Source organism: Schistocerca nitens, chromosome 2 (genome assembly GCF_023898315.1).
Source record: "Schistocerca nitens isolate TAMUIC-IGC-003100 chromosome 2, iqSchNite1.1, whole genome shotgun sequence".
Lineage (NCBI taxonomy): Eukaryota > Metazoa > Arthropoda > Insecta > Orthoptera > Acrididae > Schistocerca > Schistocerca nitens.
Genome location: NC_064615.1, coordinates 509,845,247 through 509,866,308, shown reverse-complemented (window position 1 = coordinate 509,866,308; position 21,062 = coordinate 509,845,247). Strand labels below are relative to the sequence as shown.

The window sequence follows — 21,062 nt, the reverse complement described above, 5'->3', positions numbered from 1 at the left end:
CGCCGCCACCGCCATTCATCATATGTACTCTGCTCTGATTCACTCAGTGCTCTTCAGAGCCTTGGAGCTCCATATCCGGTCCATCCCTTGGTGCAACGGATCCAGCAGTCCCTCCATTCTTCTGCTGCTGATGGCTCTCCTGTCAGCTTTCTGTGGGTTCCCGGCCATGTAGGAGTGCCTGGGAATGAGGCTGCTGATGCTGCAGCCAAGGCTGCAGTCCTCCTGCCTCGGCCAGCCTCCCATTGTGTCCCGTCATCTGACATTAGTGGGGTTGTTTGTAAGAGGCTTGTGTCTTTGTGGTGGGATACTTGGTCATCACTTCAAGGAAACAAGCTCCGGGCAGTAAAACCGTTCCCAGCTGCTTGGACAACCTCCTCCCGACCATCTCGGCGAGAAGAGATCCTTCTGACCAGGTTGCGGATTGGGCATTGCCGGTTTAGCCACCGCTACCTGCTCTCCGGTGACCCAGCCCCGCAGTGCCCTTGTGGTCATGCATTAACACTGCGCCATGTTTTATTGTCGTGTCCCCGTTTTAGTCAATCTCGTGTTGTCCTGTCTCTGCCATCTACTTTACAGGATATTTTAGCTGATGACGCTCGAGCAGCTGCTCGTGTTCTTCGTTTCATTACTTTGACTGGCTTGTCCAAAGACATCTAACTCCTTCACTTATTTTATCTGCATCTTTGTAAGAACTTTCTGGTGTCTCCCCCCCCCCCCCTCCTTGAGTTTTACTAGATTCTATGTGCTCTAACAATTGTGACTGGGCGCTAATGACCTCAGTAGTTGAGCGCCCTTAAACACAAAAAAAAAAAAAAAGTGTGTGTGTGTGTGTGTGTGTGTGTGTGTGTGTGTGTGTGTGTGTGTGTGTGTGTGTGTATGACATGCCATGAAGCATAGTACATCATCTCTTGCTGGTGGCCAAACACCAGCAGTCTCTAAGCAGTCAAGGTCTAACTGCAATGCTAAGAAATATAACCATAAATCGTTCCCCCCCCCCCCCCCCCACACACACACACACAACTCTAGCCACACCACGGGAGGAACGTCAGGCCAAGGATGGCAAGGAAGCTTATTCACCCCAGTACCTCATATATACGAGAGTTGATGGGGAATCTTTCTTGTCAGTAAACCTCAGTTTTTTGTGGAGCATTTAGAGGACAAGTATGGGGAGGTGAAGGGCTTGTCCAAAATGCGGTCAGGGTCGGTCATGATCAAAATAGCATCCTCTGCCCAGTCACAGGCACTACTAGCCTATGACAAGCTGGGGGATGTTTGTTTCCATCATGCCCCATAAGAGCTTAAATATGGTCCAGGGTATCATATTTCACAGGGACCTTGTTTTGCAGTCTGGCTATGAGCTGTGTGCCAATTTAGAGCGGCAAGGTGTCCATTTTATCCAGCGTGTCCTCCGGGGTCCGAGGGATAATCAGGTTGCCACCAGTGCCTTCATCTTGGCCTTCGAGGGTGACACATTACTCAAGAAGGTTTCAGCGCACTTGTCAAGATTGCGGGCGCCCATAACATCCCAATACTCCACGTGCCCTGCCTCCCATCTGTGTCAACTGCAGAGAGCGCCATTCGCCTTGCTCGCCAGACTGCTGGATTCTCCAGAAAGAAAGGAAAATCCTGGAGTACAAGACCCTGGACTGACTGACCTACACTGAGGCTAAGAGCAAATTTGAACGCTTGAATCCTGTACGTATGACATCGTCTTTCGCCACCGCTACAACAGTTCTGGCACCATCAGCCAACCCCGTCACCTCTCACAGCCGGAAGACTACACCTGCCCCCTTGATCGTGGGGGCATTTCCCTCCCTGTTGCTCCCGCACCCGCACCACCTACTTCAGGAGCAACATCCCCCCCCCCCTCCTACAACCATCAGGGACGTCCGTCCCCACTTCTAAGCCGGGAGAAGCGTAAACTTTCTTTGGCTTCTCTCACTAGGAAGAGATCCCTTGGGTCCCTCCTTTCCCAGGTTTCTGTTAGTTGGAAAGATGACACCTGCCAGTGGCTGAAGAGCTCAAAAGCAGCTGGTCGGCTGGTCGTAGGGCTTCACGCTCATCCTCAGTCCCGGAGACTGAGCCAGTGAACATGTCACAGCCAGGGAAACCCAAGGAGCAGCGAGGGAAATCCAAAAAGAAGACCCCTAAGACCAAGGAATTGAGGTGGCACCCACACCACCACTACCTACAAGCTCTGCATCTGAAGATGGAGTGGAGATTCTGGCATCAGTTGAGGCCCTAGATCTCGCCAGACCCTCGGACACAATGGATATAGACTGCTCAGGCAATCAGTCGGTGGCAGCAGGTGACAGAAGCATAAATTGCCTCACTGAATGTTCCATATGTTCCCAGTCTCATGATGATGTCATCCTCCAGTGGAATTGCAGTGGTTTTTTCCACCGCCTGTTTGAGCTACGGCAACTGTTAAGCTTAACATCTGCTATCTGCATTGCCCTCCAGGAAACCTGGTTCCTGGCAATGCGGCCCCCTGCCCTGTGTGGCTATAAGGGATATTACAGGAACCGTAGTGGCTATAATCGAGTGTCAGGTGGAGTTTGCGTTTATGTCCTGAACTTGGTCCGTAGTGACACTGTGCCCCTTCAAACACCTCTTGAAGCTATGGCTGTCAGAATAAGGATGACACAGGAAATAACTGTCTGCAATGTATATCTTCCTCCAGATGGTGCAGCACTCATGGATGTATTAGCTGCACTGATTGATCAACTCCCTAAACCTTTCTTACTTTTGGGAGATTTTAACACCCATAACCCCTTGTGGGGTGGTACCTTGCTTACTGGCCGAGGCAGAGATGTCAAAACTTTACTGTCTCAGTTCGACCTCTACCTCTTAAATACTGGGGTCGCCACACATTTCAGTGTGGCTCATGGTAGTTACTTGGCCATTGATTTATCAATTTGCAGGCCAGGACTTCTCCCTTCTATCCACTGGAGAGCACATGACGACCTTTGTGTTAGTGACCACTTCCCCATCTTCCTGTCACTGCCCCGGCCTCAGGCCCACGGACGTCTGCTCATATGGGCTTTAAGTAAGTCGGACTGGGAAACTTTCACATCTGCTGTCACCGTTGAATCTGCCCCACACGGTATCATCAATATGAGGGTTGAGCAGGTGACAACAATTGTTTCTGCGGCAGAAAACGCGATCCCTCGCTCTTTACGTTGCCCCCAGTGTAAGGCAGTCCCTTGGTGGTTGCTGGAAGTCGCTGAAGCAATTAAGGAGCATCAGCGATCTCTACAGCAGCATAAATGTCACCCTTCCCTGGAGCACCCTATAGCCTTTAAATGGGTATATGCCCACGTTTGCAAACTTATCAAACAATGGAAGCAGGAGTGTTGGGAGAGATAAGATTCAACCATTGGGTGCCCTACGTCACCTTCCCGAGTCTGGGCAAAGATCAAACGTGTTTTTGGGTACCAGACCCCAATAGGTGTTCCCGGTGTTACAATAAATGGAATGTTATCTACCGGCACAAACGTGATTGGCGAGCACTTTGCTCGAGTCTCTGCATTGGAGAATTACCCCCCAGCCTATCGCACTCCTAAACTGCGGCTGGAAGGGAAAGTCCTCTACATGCCACAGTGAATCCTATAACACCCCATGTACAGAGTGGGAGCTCCTCAGTGCCCTTGCACATCACCCCAACACAGCTCCTGGGCCTGATCGGTTCCACAGCCAGATGATTAAACATCTCTCATTGACTACAAGCGACATATCCTCATCATCTTCGACCGGATCTGGTGCGATGGCATCTTTCCATCGCAGTGGCGGGAGAGCACCATCATTCCAGTGCTCAAACCCAGTAATAACCTGCTTGATGTGGAGAGCTACCGGACCATCAGCCTCACCAACATTCTTTGCAAGCTACTGGAACATATGGTGTGTTGGCAGTTGGGTTGGGTCGTGGAGTCACGTGGCCTACTGTCTCCACATCAGGGTGGCTTCCGCCAGGGTCGCTCTACCACTGATAATCATGTGTCTCCCGAGTCTGCCATCTGAACAGCCTTTTCCAGACGCCAACACAATGTTTCTGTCTATTTTTTGACATACATATAGCATATGACATGACCTGGCGGCATCATATCCTTGCCACATTGTATGAGTGGGGTCTCCTGGGCCCACTCCAGATTTTTATGCAAAACTTTCTGTTGTTCCATACTTTCAATGACCAAGTTGGTGCCTCCCATAGTTCCATCCATATCCAGGAGAATGGAGTCCCACAGGGCTCTGTATTGAGTGTGTCTCTGGTTTTAGTGGCCATTAATGGTCTAGCAGCAGCTGTCGGGCCCTCCGTCTTGCCTTCTCTGTATGCAGACGACTTCTGCACTTCTGTACTGCTGCTTCAGTGCTGGTGTTGCTGAGTGTCGCCTACAGGGAGCCATCCGCAAGGTGCAGTCATGGCTTACAGTTTTCCGCCATGAAGAAGTGTCATGCATTTCTGTGGGCGTTGTACCGTTCATCCGGAACCAGCACTTTACCTTAATGATGATCCACTCACTGTAGTGGAGGCATATCGATTCTTAGGTCTGGTTTTCGACGCTCGTTTGACTTGGCTTCCTCATCTTCATCAGCTTAAACAGATGTGGTGGCAGCACCTCAATGCCCTCCGCTGCCTGAGCAACACCAACTGGGGCGCAGATTGCTTCACGCTGCTGCAGCTCTACAGAGCCCTTGTTCAATACCGTCTTGACTATGGGAGTGTGATTTATGGTTCGAGGCACCCGCAGCATTGCGATTGCTCGACCGATTGCACCATCGCTGAGTTCGACTAGCGACAGGAGCTTTTAGAACGAGTCCGGTGACATGCGTACTGGTGGAGGCTAGAGTCCCTCCATTGAAGATCAGATGTGCACAACTTCTTTCCAGTTACATTGCACACATTCATAGCTCTCCTGAACATCGGAATTACCGTCTTCTTTTCCCACCCGTGGCAGTCCATCTCCTGCATTGGCAGCCCAGGTCAGGGCTAACGATTGTGGTCCGCGTGCAATCCCTTCTCTCCAAACTAGAGTCCTTCCCTGTACCACCTCTACTTGCAGTCCTTTCACTTACGCCTCCATGGTGTACGCCTCAGCAGCACCTTCATCTAGACCTTTTGCATGGCCCTAAGGACTCCGTTAACCCCGCCACTCTCCGCTATCACTTCCTCATGATTCGTGATGTGTTCCGGGGCTCTGATGTGGTTTACACCGATGGCTCGATGGCTGATGGTCCTGTAGGCTTTGCATATGTTCGTGGAGGACATATTGAACGCACTCCTTGCCAGATGGCTGCAGTGTTTTCACTGCAGAGCCTTGGCCATATTTCATGCTCTTGAGCACATCCGCTCATGCCCTGGCGCGTAATTTCTCCTGTGCACTGACTCATTGAGCAACCTACAACCAGTGCTACCTTTGCCATCCTCAGGTAGCATCCATCCAGGAGTCCATCTATGCCCTGGAATGGTCTTGCCGTTCAGTGGTGTTTGTGTTGACCCCAGGACATGTCGGAATCCCCGGCAACATGGAAACCGCTTCTGGAGATGGGCATCTCTGAAGCTGACCTGCGTTCCGTCTTCCGCCGCAGGGTTTTTCGACTTTGAGAGACGGAATGGCATAACAGTATGCACAACAAACTGTGTGTCATTAAGGAGACTACGAATGTGTGGAAGTCTTCCATGCGGTCCTCAGAGAATCAGTTGTCCTCTTCTGGCTCCGCATTGGCCTTACATGACTAACGCATGGTTACCTACTCCGTCATGAGGACCCACCTCTGTGTCGCTGTGGCTCCCAAATGACAATCGTCCACCTCTTGGTCGACTATCCACTTTAGCCGCTCTGCGGCGGACTTTTAACTTTCCCAGCACCTTGCCTTCCGTGTTGTGTGACAATGCCTCAACAGCAGCTTTAGTTTTATGTTTTATCCATGAGAGTGGGTTTTATACTTCTATGTAGGTTTTAGCGCATGTCCTTTATCCCTCTGTTTCCTCCACCCTAGTGCTTTTAGGGTGGAGGTTTTAATATGTTGCAGAGTGGCTGGCTTTTCCTTTTTATTCTCATGGTCAGTCAGCCACTGTAATCTGCTTTCTTGTTTTACTGTCTTCTGTTTCTAGCGTCTCTCTGTTGTTTTCTTGTCCTATTTTGTGCCTTTTAGTGTTCGTTGCCTTTTCTTCGTTCTTGTGGTTTTTCCTTTCTTTCCGTTTTGTGGTATATGTCTCATCCGTTTTATTCTCACACTTATGGCATTGTTTTATTAGGAACAAGAGACCCATGTCATCGTAGTTTGGTCCCTTCCCCCCCCTTCTTTTAAACCATCCAACCATCGCAGTAGCGGGAGGGCACAATCATTCCGGTGTTCAAACTCTGTCAAAACCCGTTTGATGTGGATAACTACCGGCCCATCAGCCTCACCAACTTTCTTTGTAAGCTGCTGGAAGGAATGGTGTGTTGGCGGTTGGGTTGGGTCCTGGAGTTATGTGGCCTACTGGCTCCATGTCAGGGTGGCTTCCCCCAGGGTCGCTCTACCACTGATAATTTTGTGTCCCTCGGGTCTGCCATCCGAACAGCCTTTTCCAGACGCCAACATCTGGTTGCCGTCTTTTTTTACTTACGTAAAGCATATGACATGACCTGGTGACGCCATATCCTTGCCACATTGTGTGAGTGGGGTCTCTGGGGGCCCTCTCCTGATTTTCATCCAAAACTTCCTGCTGCTCCTTACTTTCTGTGTCCAAGTCGGTGCCTCCCATAGTCCCCCCGTATTCAAGAGAATGGCATTCCGCAGGGCTCCGTATTGAGTGTCTCTCTATTTTTAGTGGCCATTAATGGTCTAGAAGCGGCTGTAGGGCCGTCGGTCTCACCTTCTCTGTGTGCGGATGACTTCTGGATTTCGTACTGCACCAACAGTACTGGTGTTGCTGAGCGGCATCTACAGGGAGCCATTCACAAGGCGCAGTCATGGGCTGTAGCCCAAGGCTTCCAGTTTTCAGCCATGAAGTCGTGTGTCATGCATTTCTGTCGGCATCACACCGTTCATCCAGAACCAGAACTTTACCTTACTGAAAATCCACTCACTGTAGTGGAGGTATATCGATTCTTAGAACTGGTTTTCGACATGTGATTGACCTCGCTACCTCACCTTTGTCAGCTTAAGCGGAAGTGGTGGCAGCACCTCAGTGCCCTCCGCTGCCTGAGGGTGTAGATTGCTCTACGCTGCTGCAGCTCTACAGAGCCCTCGTTGAATCCCGTCCTGAGTGTGGGAATGTGGTTTATGGTTCAGTGGCGCCCTCAGTGTTGTGTTTACTCGACCCAGTGCAGCACTGTGGCATTCACCTAGCAATGGGAGCTTTTAGAACGAGTCCGGTGACCCGTGTCCTGGTGGAGGCCGGTGTCCCTCTGTTGAAGCTTAGGCGTGCACACAGTCGTCTGCTCCGACTCTTTCAGTGCCCTTCAGAGTCTCAGCATGCTGTACACTGTTCATCTCTTAGTGCAACATGTCCAGGAAAGCTGTCACTTGCTCACTCTTGATGGAGCTACTGTGATGTTTATGTGGGTTCTTGGTCACGTCGGTCTCACAGGAAAAGACCCTGCTGCCAAGGGTGCAGGAGTGAAGTCCTCATACCTCAGCCATCTAGCTCTTACACTCCCTCCCATGATCTCCACATTGCCATCTGTCTGGTGTCACATTGGCATCACCATTTGCCCTCCCTTCATGGGAAGAAGCTCCAGGTTATTAAGTTTCTCCCTGTGGCTTGGATGACCAACTCTCGGCCCTCTTGCTGTGAGGGGATCATTTAGCTAGGTTGCATATCGAGCACTGTCTTTTTATCCATCGTCATTTGTTAAGTGGTGCACCACCACCACTTTATGCTCATTGCCCTCAACCTTTGACGGTCCGCCATTTCCTGATGGAATGCCCTTGTTTTTAAGCACTTACATTCTCATTTGTGTTTGCCATCTGAGTTATCAGCCATTTTAGCGAATGATGCGCAGAATGTTGACCGTTTTTTACTTTTTATCTGTTTTAGCAATATGGCGAAGGCCATTTAATTTTTTGTTCTGGACCTCTGTTTCTCTGTGGCATATTTTACAGACATTCCCACATCCCTGTTTTTAGCTGTCTTCTCTTCCGTCTGTTGGGATTAATATGTAGTTGTTCTTAACTCCTCTCTTTGTCTTCGTTTCTACAGTTCTGACATGGGCACATACCACCTTAATTGTTTTTGCACCCTGAAACAAAACAATACAAACAAGCCATATTGTTGCAGTTTCTGCACTCTTCGTAAGGCCTATGACACAGTTTGGTACCATCACATCATCCTCACATTCCCTAAGTAGGATCCCTGGGCCCCTCCTGATTTTTATTCTCCAGTTCCTTTCCCAATGGTCATTCAGAGTCCGGGTTGGCACTGTCCTTAGCTCTCCGCCGACCCAGGAGAATGGCGTTCCACACAGTTCTATATTATCTATGGACTTGTGGCCTTTCTTCTTTTTTTACAACAAGCTTACTTAGTTGCCCCATATCCGACATCTGTTTGCATAAACTCAATGTTCTTCGCTTCCTTTTCTACAGCTCTTGGGGCATGTGTCGTTCGACCCATCTTTGCCTTTACCGGTCATTAATGCCATCTCGTCTGTATTATGGTTGTCAACTTAATGGATCAGCTGCTGCTTCCATGCTGCTGCTCATGGACCTGGTGCACCATCGTGGTATCTGTTTAGCCACTGGTGTGTTTCACACTAGCTTTGTTGATAGTCTTCTGGTTGACACTGGAATTCCTTTAGATTCAGCGGTCCCGGCTCCTTTCTCCTGTGCCATCACTATCTGCTCTTCCTCTGCTCACCCCCTCCTGTTCTATTCTTTTCACGGCTTCGGGCTGTCGCCCACCCGCTGCCCACCCTCGGGTTACTTGTTGGGCTCTGCCACGCTTCTCTCCGCCGTGAGTTCTATATCCCCACCTTGTCCTTTTCCCCATGTTCTCTCCCAGCCAACCCATTGATTAGTTCCTTGGCCACACATTCAGATGGATCTTTTTTGAGGTCCGAAAGCCTCCAATGGTGTCCTGTTGTTTGTCCGAATGCTCTTACAGAAGTTTCAGAATGCCATTGTTTTTTACACAGGCAGCTCTAAATCCATTGCTCATGTTGGGTATACCTTCACATCTTCTGTTGGCACCAACACCATCTGTGGCCTCCCATGTGTGGAGTATTTACTGCAGAATTTATGGCCATCTGTCGGGCCCTCTGTTTTATTAAACGGTCCGTCACCCGAGTTTTGTTATGTACGGACTCAATGAGTGGCCTTCAAGGCTATCACTCGACGTTTTTCCCGCCATCCCTTGGTATCTGCTTTCCACGACCTTCTCACTGATTTTGGTGATGCAGCTTGTTTGGTCGATTTCCTGTGTCTTCCTGGTCACATAGGTATCCCAGGTAATGAACTTGCTGATCATCTGGCTGGAACATTGGCCAACTACCCCCCATTCTCCTGACACACCGATGGGGGATTTGTGGCTTTACTTCAAATTGTCAGCTGACTTGGTAGGCAGCCCCCCTGTCTAATAGACTTTGCACCATCAAGGAAACTACCACTATGTGGCAGTCTCCCCTATGCCTCTCCCAACAGGAATCTACCATCCTCTGCCATCTTCATTTTGGCCATACTAGGTTGACCCATGGGTTTTTACTCAGTATTGAGCTCTCCCACCACCTCCCCAATCTACCCCCCCCCCCCACTGCCCCCTTTGTAATTGCGGGCTCTGTTCACAGTGACCCATATTTAGCTGGACTGCTGCCGCATTTTGGCTCTTTGCACTCAATATGCTTTCTCACCTTCCTTGTCTGTGGTGTTTGCGGACGAACCTCACATAGTTATGTGTATCCTGATTTCCTTCACTAACGTAGTATGTACTCTCAGCTATAAGTCCTCGAATTTTCGTCTGGAATTTGAGTCCCTCAGTTAATGTAGGCATTGATTATGGAGGCCTTGACCTTGCCTCCACACCAGCCAGGTTATCCCCACCATTTCCCTACATTTTGTCTGGTATGTTGTGCTGCTTTGTTACCTGTTTTCATATGTCTTCTTCCCCTGGTGTTGTCCCCATTGTATTGTGATTCTGTTCTTTCCCTTCCTGCTGCCCTGAAATCCCTTTTCCCTCTTTGTTTGCACATTATCCCTTCCCTGTGGCTCGACTGTGCTGTTTGTGGTGTTCCTCCCTTGGTTTCTGTCATCTTAGCTCATAGGACCGATGACAATACTGTTTGGTCCCCTCCTCCATATCAATCACCCAACCAACCTAATGGCTGCGTCTGTAACCTTCCAGAGAAGGCTGGAGTAATCAATGTGCAGAAGGTTCACTGGGCAGCTCGTAGCTGCTCTTTCCCACTGCGGGACTGAGTGACATCAGATGGCGCGAGGGACCAGCACCTCGTTTGTAACTGCTGCTCCTGCATCCCTCCAAACATCAAGCCTCCATCTCTGTTTTCGTTCAATGACGAAAACCCTGCACTCATGCCCAACTAAGTGTGTACCACTGGTCTTTGTTAAAATTGTTGCTGTTTATTCTAATTTCAGTTGCTTCTTTTATACCAGAATCCAAATATGATGGTGTTTGAGCCAAAACTCTGATGTTCTCAAATTTTATTTTATGCCAGTTTTCTAGGCAGTGCAATGTGGTAGTTCATTGACCATGTGTCTGGTGTCCATCCCAATATTAAATTTACTGTAGTGTTGGAGAGGGGTGGCAAGCTTCCATTCATGGATGTTTTATTCCAGGGAGGGCAGGAGGCAGGCTTGGTCATTTGCTGTACAAGAAATGTGCACACACTGACTGGTACTGGAAAGCCCAACAGTTTTCACCACCCTGCACACAATAAAGCAGGTTTGAACATGTTAGTATACAAGGCAACAGTTATTTCTGATGACAACCAGCTGAAATCTGAATTTCAGCACTTGAAGCACACATTTAGAGCAAATTTTTATAGCAAAGAAGAAACTGAAAAAGCTACAAGGTGCCACCGACAAGTTGACTCCTGAATTGGTGGAAGAAGCCAAGCTGACTGCATTCCTTCTGTACTGTGAAGTAACTGCAGGCAAGATAGGATGAGTGCTGAAGAGACATGGACTGAGACCAGTGTTTCATTCTACCTCCAAGATAAGATATTGTTACACTCCTTTAAAAGCAACATAAGTCTTAGAGTTCGTGGTGTGTATGGTGGCCCCTTCGAAGGTAGCACTTATATAGATCAAACTATTAGAACTGTTGCTGAGCATTGTGCGGAGCATTAACAACATATTAAACAAAGGGAACTTCAGAAGTCGGCCATGAGTTGAACATTGTCTAGGAAATTGACACGAAGTAAGATTTGAGAAGATGAAAGATTTGAACTAAACATCATGATATTGGGATTCTGTTACAAAAGAATTGGCTGAAATTGGGTTAAACACAATAATTTTAAGAGACCAGGGATACCCAATTAGTAGGGCATGGGGGTGTGCTTTGGACTTTGAGTGAAACCAGAGATGGAGGCTTGGCACTTGTAGGGATGATGGAATGGCAGTTTCAAACGTGGTGGTGGCCCCTCGCATCATCTGGTGTCACTTGGTCACGAAGCTCTGTGGAGCTGCTTAACTTGTCTTCTGTGCATGCATCGCTCCATCCCTCTCTGGAAGGTTCCAGATGCTGCCATTGCATCTATATAAGCAGTATATCTTAGCAGCCATTGGTTTGAACTACTGATAATGATACCAGAAACAGGTGTCAAAAGCTCAAGTGTTTTATTCAAAGTGATGATGCTTGTAAACCAAGAACATTTTTATTGTATCTTACCATATATTTATATAATAGAGGGAAACATTCCACGTGGGAAAAATATATATAAAAAAACAAAAATGCTGTGACTTACCAAACGAGAAAGTGCAGGTAGATAGACACAATAAAAAAAACACACACACACAAATTTCAAGCTTTCGCAACCCAAGGTTGCTTCATCAGGAAAGAGGGAAGGAGAGGGAAAGACGAAAGGATGTGGGTTTTAAGGGAGAGGGTAAGGAGTCATTCCAATCCCAGGAGGTCTTTCCGCTCCTGGGATTGGAATGACTCCTTACCCTCTCCCTTAAAACCCACATCCTTTCGTCTTTCCCTCTCCTTCCCTCTTTCCTGATGAAGCAACCTTGGGTTGCGAAAGCTTGAAATTTGCGTGAGTGTTTGTGTGTTTTTTATTGTCTATCTACCAGTGCTTTCTCGTTTGGTAAGTCACAGCATCTTTGTTTTTTGTATGTATGTTTACCATATATTTATTCACACTGTTATCTATGCTCAATTACCCTTCTCTTACATTCATCTAATAATTTGTTGCAAAAGCTTTTATGGTCATCTACCTTCACCTTAATTATGAATCTTCTTCTTTCTCATATTTAAATTCCTCTTCTTTTCATTCAATCTCTCATTTCATCGGTACTTTACCTTGCTCACACTTTTGTTTTTGTTTCAAGCTGTTGGCCATTTGGTTAAACTCGTATAATTAATTACTTGCTGTGGGTTGGTCTACAGTTAATCCCGCAGATACCCAATTGAGTCAGAAATGAGTCTTATTACACACAGACACTTAGACACTCGAGATGCTATCTGAGAACCCAGCTTCCAATGATTTGTTGATCCATTATTCCTGTGTCTCCCTTATCTGCTTCATTTGATAACCTTATAGTTTTGATTCTTCTGATGTAGATAATTTTTTTTTCTTTTATTAATGATAACAGTCTAATTATAAAGTCGGAACCATATACCGGCAGGTGTAACATCCCAGCCCATGATCACTGTATTACAAAATTGTAGATTTACTTGGTTAGCTGCAACACTATCTCCTTGCCTGTCCAGAAAGGTCTTGGGAGCAGCTACCTCATAATTGGGGTCCTCTGCTGCAGAGGCCATGAGAATAAACTCTCTTCCAGACAATACTAAACTCAACCGGAACCAGCTGTCGTGAGCCTATGCATTTGGGTTGCAAGCTGATGAATCTGGTGTTTGCAAAGTAACAAGGGACTGTACCCTTGTGAGGTTTTGTTTCAGTTCCTCTGTTAATGGGCAAATAATGCTGCAATGCAGATATTTCCAAATATGACATTATGTGGGCTAATGTGGTCATGGCTGTGTCCAATCTGCTTTATGATTTGACTTGAGGAATGTTATAGGTGAACTGCAGCTGCAACTGATAATAAATGGTAAGTGACACTGAGATATGAAGTTCAGGACATGATGAAAGGAACTGAAGGAATGGGATTACTGACAAGCCATTTGTCTACCCAGTCATGCAAATTGGACTTTTTTTCAGTCATATGAGCGAGGGCCAGTTTGACAACATTAATACACAGAAGTGATTTACAATTTGGTGCACCACCTCCCCCCGCCCTCCCCTCTTTTCCCCTGTTCACTTTCACCCTTGTCAGCTTTAGTTACTAACTGTGATATGCACTGTATACAGATCTTGCACTTGGCCATCCCTGGTGTCACAAGTGGTGGGCTGTGTTGCTTGTCCCTGTACATACCCAATTGAGAGCAGGTGGTAAAACACTTTGTAACTTGCCCCACAAGTCTTTCAGACTTCATATACTTGCTCAACTTGTGGATGATCAACACACTGTGCAAAAAATGGCAGCCAGTTTTTCATTGGCAGGCCAGTGTAATGTCTTGCATATAAATAGGCAAAAAGACCTGATATTGTGTGATTGCATCCTTTGTTTGGTCAGTGTGAAAATTTCACAGAAATGCTCAACAATCTTCGCTGGAAGATGGTACAAGAGGAAGGAAGGAAAACTGAGGTTCAGTGGCCCATCAATAATGAGGTTATTAGAGATGGAGCACATGCTCAGGTATAACAAAAATTGCCAAGGATTAGGCCATGTCCTTCTCAGATGAACAATTTTCCCATTTCTTTCAACTACAGGAAATGTAAATATGATTGGCTGGGCAGGGATTTGAATCCTTTATCTTCTAAATGATACAGGTAAGAGATACATCACAGACTTCTGAAAACTCTGAGCACAATTCCATGACAACCATATTACGTCCTCCCTTGTATATTGCATATAATGATAACGACTGTAACGTTAGGAAAATTTGAACCTGAATAGAAATATACAGGCAGTTGTTCTGCCTAAGCCCATATACGGCTCAAGACGTACTCCTGTTATCTAGGACACTGTGTGGCCATTATGTGGGAGAGATCTGTAGACCAACTACAGATTTGGTAATCTCGTGAGCTCATGGTGCCTTCATTGTGGTCTGTAGCAACACAAATGCCGTGGCAGAGAAATACGGTTAGTGGGGTTTGCAAAGTTTGAGAAGGTGAACGTACAAACCCTCGGAAAATCAAAGCAAATGATAAATAAAGCCCTTTGACAGGGAACTGTTTTATAAAAATCATGAATTGGAACTTTGGCTTGAAGAGTACTGCTGTAGATGCGTCACTGGAATGACCACTTGGCAACACCAGTCATTTATAAAAGAAAAGTTGTGACTAATTGTATGTAAATAATAATTACCAATGCCATTGATTGTGCGAAGATTGTAATTTCCTTTAAATGTTCTGATGTTAATGTAAAGCAATAATGCTTATCTTACCCTGTTAACATAAAAACAAATATTGATTTTGATATTCATTAAGTTGAATGAAGAACACACTGTTTCTATCAAATTTATTTACTTTTTTTAACCTGTTGGTATTTCCCCTCAATACAGTAAGTAACTTGTTCATTCATTGGCTCCAGTACCTGACTGATGATTCCCTTTGTTAAAGTTATGTTACATGCAATTTGAAGATTAATGAGTCAATTCTGCTTTATTGTTGTTCATTGCAAAAACAACTTGTACATACGTTTACATTAGTGTTAAAATGTGTATATGTTATGAAAAATTAATGTTTACTTTTAGCTTTCATTATCTTGCATGCAGTTATGCTGCAAATGTTGAATACATGTCACTGATGTAAATTGTTTGTGTTTTAGTACTGTCGGCGAGTATGGTTGGGTTTATTTGATCCAAACCACTCGCAAGATACCAAAGATGAGCAGCAGGTCAAAGAGTTTATGATAGCTAAGTATGAAAAGAAGAGGTAAGAATATTATTTCATTTTTCCACCTTAGAGGAACAGGTGTGTTTTCCATTTTTCAAATCTGAGTTAATCAAAATTGTGTTGATTCATTTCAGATATTATTTGGAGCCATCAGTATCATCAAAAAATGGTCCCATCACTTTTTCACCACCAGGAACACAAAATCACTCACGAACATCAACTCCAACCCCAATGACTTCCATACCTGAAACTAAGCCACTTACTAATGTCATTTCTTCCCAAGCCAAACCAGCGTCTCTTAATATAAATGTAAGTAGTGATTTTTCAAGTTAGGAGTAATGCACCTGTTCATTTTACATGTAATATTAATTTATCTGAAATCTAAAAATTTAGTTTATATTATAATCTTACAGACATCAAATGTAACCTCGTCAGACAACATGTTCACTCCTGACAAAACATCTGGATTTCTGGCTGACTTTGGACCCTCAGATCCGTTCAGTTCTTCTTCGCAGTTTACACCAACCAGTACTACCACCATACCTTCATTTGCAAATTTTGAAAACAATCCAGTTTTCACTTCTCCTAGTAAGTACACACTGTGGTTTTCCACTTTTTCACTGTGACTGTGGTGTTTACGTATGCATTAAAATTTAAATGCAAAATGAGTGTTTTATTTTGTAAAAAAAGCCAGTGTTTCAATTATAGTCCTCAACTTAATGGGATCGTGTAAACAATGTGAATTATACAGCCTTTTTAGAACATCAAAAATTTATGAAATCTTTTCTTCTGCTACAATATAAAGTAAATTTTTATTGATTTGGTTGGGAACAATAAAACAGGGAATTAAAACTGAGTTGCAGAAACACTCTTAGAATCATAGAAACTATCAGTGAAGTATGGGTGTTTTACAGTAATGTAGCTTTTTAAATGGACAGTATGAGTATGACCCAAGCAGCGATGGGAGTATCCAACAGCCGGCCGGGGTGGCCGAGTGGTTCTAGGTGCTACAGTCTGGAACCGCGTGACCGCTGTGGTCGCAGGTTCAAATCCTGCCTCGGACATGGATGTGTATGATGTCCTTAGGTTAGTTAGTTTTAAGTAGTTCTAAGTTCTAGGGGACTGATGACCTCAGAAGTTAAGTCCCATAATGCTCAGAGCCATTTGAATCATTTTTTGAGAATCCAACAATATGAACTATTTCCTGTTTGGTGAGTAGCGATATGAGCAAGCAGATGAGGAGGCGATATGAGCAAGCAGCTGAGGAGGCAGTGGAATGAACTATCATCAATAATAGCACATCTGTTCCAGTTTATTATGCAACTGCATGATTGGGACAAAGATATAAAGGTTCCTGCAGTAAATGAATTGCTCCCACAATGAGCAAGAGCGTGTTACCTCATTGTCTTCCTTTCAACAAGAACAAACACAGTTACTTGAAAACTGATACTTTTCCTTCTGAAGATAACAATCTCAACAAATAAAAAAGAAGAAATAATCTGAGTTGTTTTACATTCTATATGATGGCAGGTACCTGACAAAATTTATGAAACAACAACTCGAAAAGTATGCTGTCTGGTGTCTGCAATGTGATGTATATTTCACGATACTTTTTAAAGACAACAGAATTTAGAACTTCATTTTCAATGTGTTGAATCACATTTTCAGTGTGATGAGTCGGAAACACTGGCATTTTAATTACCTCTGTAGCTTATGAGGTGTGTGGCAGCAGAGCTGTTCTTAGTCGTGAGGCTTCTTTTAATGAGACTAACCACCCTTAAAATAAAAAATTAACAATGGTTCTGTTTATGGACTGGGATTGGAGGAGAATGCCTGTCTGTGAAGGTCTTAGGTCTTAGACCTGGGTAAGGAATTGCTCATCATTGCTTCTGTGCAGATTCAGCTGTCACCTGCCACACACTTGCAGAGCAGCAAGTTACATATTTAGCTTTTTCTATGTAATCTTAGTAGTATATATCTTAAATTCTGTGTGTGTTTTTCTATTTGAGAGGTGTAATCTCATATTTTGTAACTTAAAGGTGTAAATGCAGGTAGTTTGTGGTACAGCTGTTATTCAGTTGTTTGTTTTGAAGAGCCAGCATCTGTTTGTTTGTTGTTCTGCTTCGAACAGTTGCCTGCTGGGCACTTGCAGATCAGCAAGTTACATATTTAGCTTTTTGTGTGTTCATCAGTAGTGCTGAGGTGGACAGGATGTGTCCGTGTTGTGTGCCTATACAGGAGTAGTTGGCTTCAATTTGCAAACAGATGAAGGTGCTTTTGGCTTAGGTCAGCCATCCTCAGGGTGCTGCCTTGGGTTGTAGCAGTGATGGCACATCTGATTCATCACGTAGAACACCTCAGATGACTTTTATTTCGCGTATGGGCTCTGCTGCTGTGGCACATTCCAGTCGACCTGTCTTGGGGGATCTGCCCTCACTGCAGGCAGAGTAGTGGCTGGTAACACAGTCACTTCATTTTAGACAGAAGGCCAATGTGGAGGCTGGCCATTTGGCCCCACCAGTTACTGTGAGAGTGGAAATGTAGCCACTCCTTCAGCAGGATCCAAGCAGGCACACTGGGGAGGTGTTTTACTAGTTTCACAAGTTCAGATGTTGGGGGTGTTAAGGAGCCTCTTAGGGAAGTAGCATTCAGGGGCGGAAAGAAAACCATGTGCACTTGGTATGTCTTCCAGGGTTCATCATCCGAGATATGGTGAAGGCCTTGCCTGCAGCTATCGAGTGTGCAGGGTGCAGTCAGTCATTTGCAAGTTGCGGCTCACGTCAGTACCAATAACGCCTGTTGCTGGGTTCTAAGGCCATCTTCAGTTCACATGGCTGGTTGGCTGGCTGGCAGAAGTGGTAAAGACCACTGGCCTCATGTGCAGTTGCAAGCAGGGCTCATAATTTATAGCATTGTTCCCAGAGTTGATTGGGGTCCTTTGATTGAAGCCAAATAGAGGGTCTCAGCCAAAGGGTTTTGTTGACTCTGTGACAGTCTTGGCTGCAGAATTCTGGTTTTGCATTATTGGCTGGAGAGCTGAAGGACTCCCCTTGATAAGGGGGCACTACACAACGGAATCGGCTACTTGAGTAGCAAGAGTACTTGTTGATTGAGCATGGGAGTTTGAGGTACTCTGTTGGACAATCACCAGTGACATGCAAATAGCAAAATTGGACATTGTTCGGACTAAACACACTTAGACTGTCAAAGTTTTATCCGTAAATAGGCAGTTCATAATAAAGCTCTGAAATATTTAGCAAGCCATGGAAAGTACATTGAAAAGACAGGTTGTATCCCATAGGAGAGGCTGTGTTCTTTGCAGTCTGCAAAAATACCTCTAATGAGGTACATTTTTAGTGAAACTGCAAAGTTATTTGGACATGTATAACGGGTCTTAAATGAATTCAGGTTAATTGTTGGGTGTTTTTGCCAGCCACCCAATTCTGTCATGATAGTTTGAGTCACTCAAGAAAACTCCAAGCTCATTGGTGTGGAAATACCCAGTTCATCCAATATTGGTAGGAGGTGACTTTAATCTACTGAATCAATGGATTCATTGCAGGAGGAACGGACAAGCAATTGTGTGAATTACTTTCGAACACTGTCTTGAGTGGCTAATTAGACAGTCCATGTGCAGTGGAAGTATTTGAGACCTTTTAGTTACAAACAGACCTGACTGCATCAGTGGTCTCAATATGGAGACAGGGATTAGCGAGCATGATGTCATCATAGTGACACTACTTGCTAAAGTTGGCAAACTAATGGAAAGGGCTAGGAGAGTAATTTTGTTAGTAGGAGCAGATAAGCAGTTGCCAGCATCCCACTTGGGCAGTGAATGGACATAATTTAGTGCCAATATGATTGAAGTAGAGGAATTACAACCAAAGTTTAAACAAATTGTAAGTTGCGCTCTGGGAAAGTATGTGCTGAGTAGGTGAATTAAGGATGGGAAAGACCCACTATAGTTTGATAACAGAATCAGAAAATGCTGAGGAAGCAAAGGCTGTTTGCACTCTTGTTTCAAAAGTGAATACATAAGTGATGACAGGCGAAATTCAGCAGAGATTTGTGCAACTGTCAAGTTTGATGTGCGAAGCATAAACTAATACCTCTGTCGTACCATAGCAAAAGATCTTGCCGAGAAAATTCTGGTTCTATGTAAAATAGCTAGGCAGGTCAAAGGCTTCTATCCAGTAACATCATTGACTAATATGATGTGGCAATAAATAATAGCAAAAGGAACGCTGACGTTTTAAATTTCCCATTTAAGAAGTTGTTCACGCAGGAGGATTGTACCAATGTACTGTCATTGGAGCATCGTACAGATTCCCGTACAGAGGACATAGTAATAGGAATTTCTGGTGTAGAGAATCAACTGAAAGAGTTGAAAACAAATACGTCACCAGCTCCCAATGGAATCCCAGTTCGCTTTTACAAAAAGTACTCTATGGCATTAACCCCCTTACTTAGCTTGTATTTGTCACAAATCTCTCGCCCAGTGCAGTGTCTCAAATGTCTGGAAAAAAAGTGCAGGTCACTCTTGTATATAAGAAGGATAAAAGAACTGACCCACAAAATTACAAACCAATATCATAAACATTGATTTACAGCAGAATTCTTGGACACATTCTCAGTACGAATATCATAAATTTCCTTAACAGAAAAGCTTCTGTCCACAGATCATCTCAGTTTTAGAAAGCATCACTCAGGTGTAACTCAGCTTGCCCTTTTCTCAAATGATATCTTGTGAACTTTCAGTGGCCCTCTGGGCTCAGTATTCATTTTCTGGGTACAGGCCTGACACCTTGTGGTTCCTGAGCTGGGACTCGTATGCGCCAGCACTCCTCTGTTACCATAAGCTCAGGCCATGCTTCAGTGACCACTGTGCAGCACAATGGCGGAACATTGTGTGTCACAGGGAATGGAGATCGGCTTTACCACACGGATCATGACAATGATAAAAAGCTGCATATATTTTAAAAAAATAAATAGAAAGGGTCTCACGTGCTGTGCGCTGATAAGATGCATGGCTGTTCAGGTGGAACAGTCATTAGCGGGCATCCTCTGAGGAACCTGCTGCACCTCAGTTGTATGAGGCTTACCTAGGCATGTGGGGCTCTGTCTTTATTTCCCTATATTGTGGGACTTTTTAAAATTCTCTCTTTCTCTCGGCGGAAAGGATGGGCTGCTGGTAGGTACCGACACTCCATCAAACAAGAGGGCTATTGTGGTCGGTCATCCTGAATTGGGAGTTATTTTGTCTCTAGTAACAGAATCCATGCTGGTAATCGGAATGTTTTTAATACTGAAAAGGAAAGAGGGCAGCTTCGAGGAAGTTTCACCTTTCTATATTCAAAAAGGCTTAAAGGACACTCTAAAATCAGGCAGGCAATTGCATAATGGGACACTGTAGGTGGAAACTTCCATTTCCCACCAACTTAAGAACCTCAAGAAAGCTCAGTGCCTTGGGGATATGCCATAGCAACTGAGCTACACATCACCTTTAGTTACAGCAAAGGAGTTATGATGTGCAGGGACCTGGTGGACATTCCCAAGGAGGAACTGAAAAAGGAGTTTGCTCCGGAAGGTATGGTCAACGTGCAAAATAGCATGAAGAATGTGGATGAGGATCCTGTAAAATCTGCCTCCCTTATCGTGACATTCAGTAGCATGAAACTTCCTGAGCATGTTCAGGCAGGTTCCTTCACATAAGTGAGCGGGCTTATGCCCCCCAACCCAATGTTCTGTTTTAAATGCCAGCAGTTTGGGCATACTACACTTGGGTGTCATAGTGAAGCTACTTGGTGAAGCTACTTGCAGCAACTGTGATAAGGTGGCCCATGAAGGAGTCACTTGCTCCTCTCCTTTGATGTATTTGAATTGCTCTGGGGCTCATCCTGCATGGAGTTGAGACTGTAGCATATATCTTAAAAAAATGGAAGAACAAGAGCATAAGGCAACAAAGTGTATCCTGTGTGTTGAGGCCAAAAAGAT

At 45.1% G+C, this 21,062-nt stretch overlaps 1 protein-coding gene across 2 annotated transcripts in view; it reads left to right on the top strand.

Moving 5' to 3' along the window:
- The window catches only part of LOC126236489 (arf-GAP domain and FG repeat-containing protein 1), a 118,717-nt gene that overhangs the window by 16,256 nt on the left and 81,399 nt on the right, over positions 1–21,062 (top strand). For both annotated transcript variants that reach the window (XM_049945841.1, XM_049945840.1), the window contains 3 exons: positions 15,001–15,107; positions 15,203–15,377; positions 15,482–15,656. In XM_049945841.1, coding sequence (XP_049801798.1) covers positions 15,001–15,107; positions 15,203–15,377; positions 15,482–15,656 — 457 coding nt within the window. The remainder of the gene's footprint in view (positions 1–15,000; positions 15,108–15,202; positions 15,378–15,481; positions 15,657–21,062) is intronic.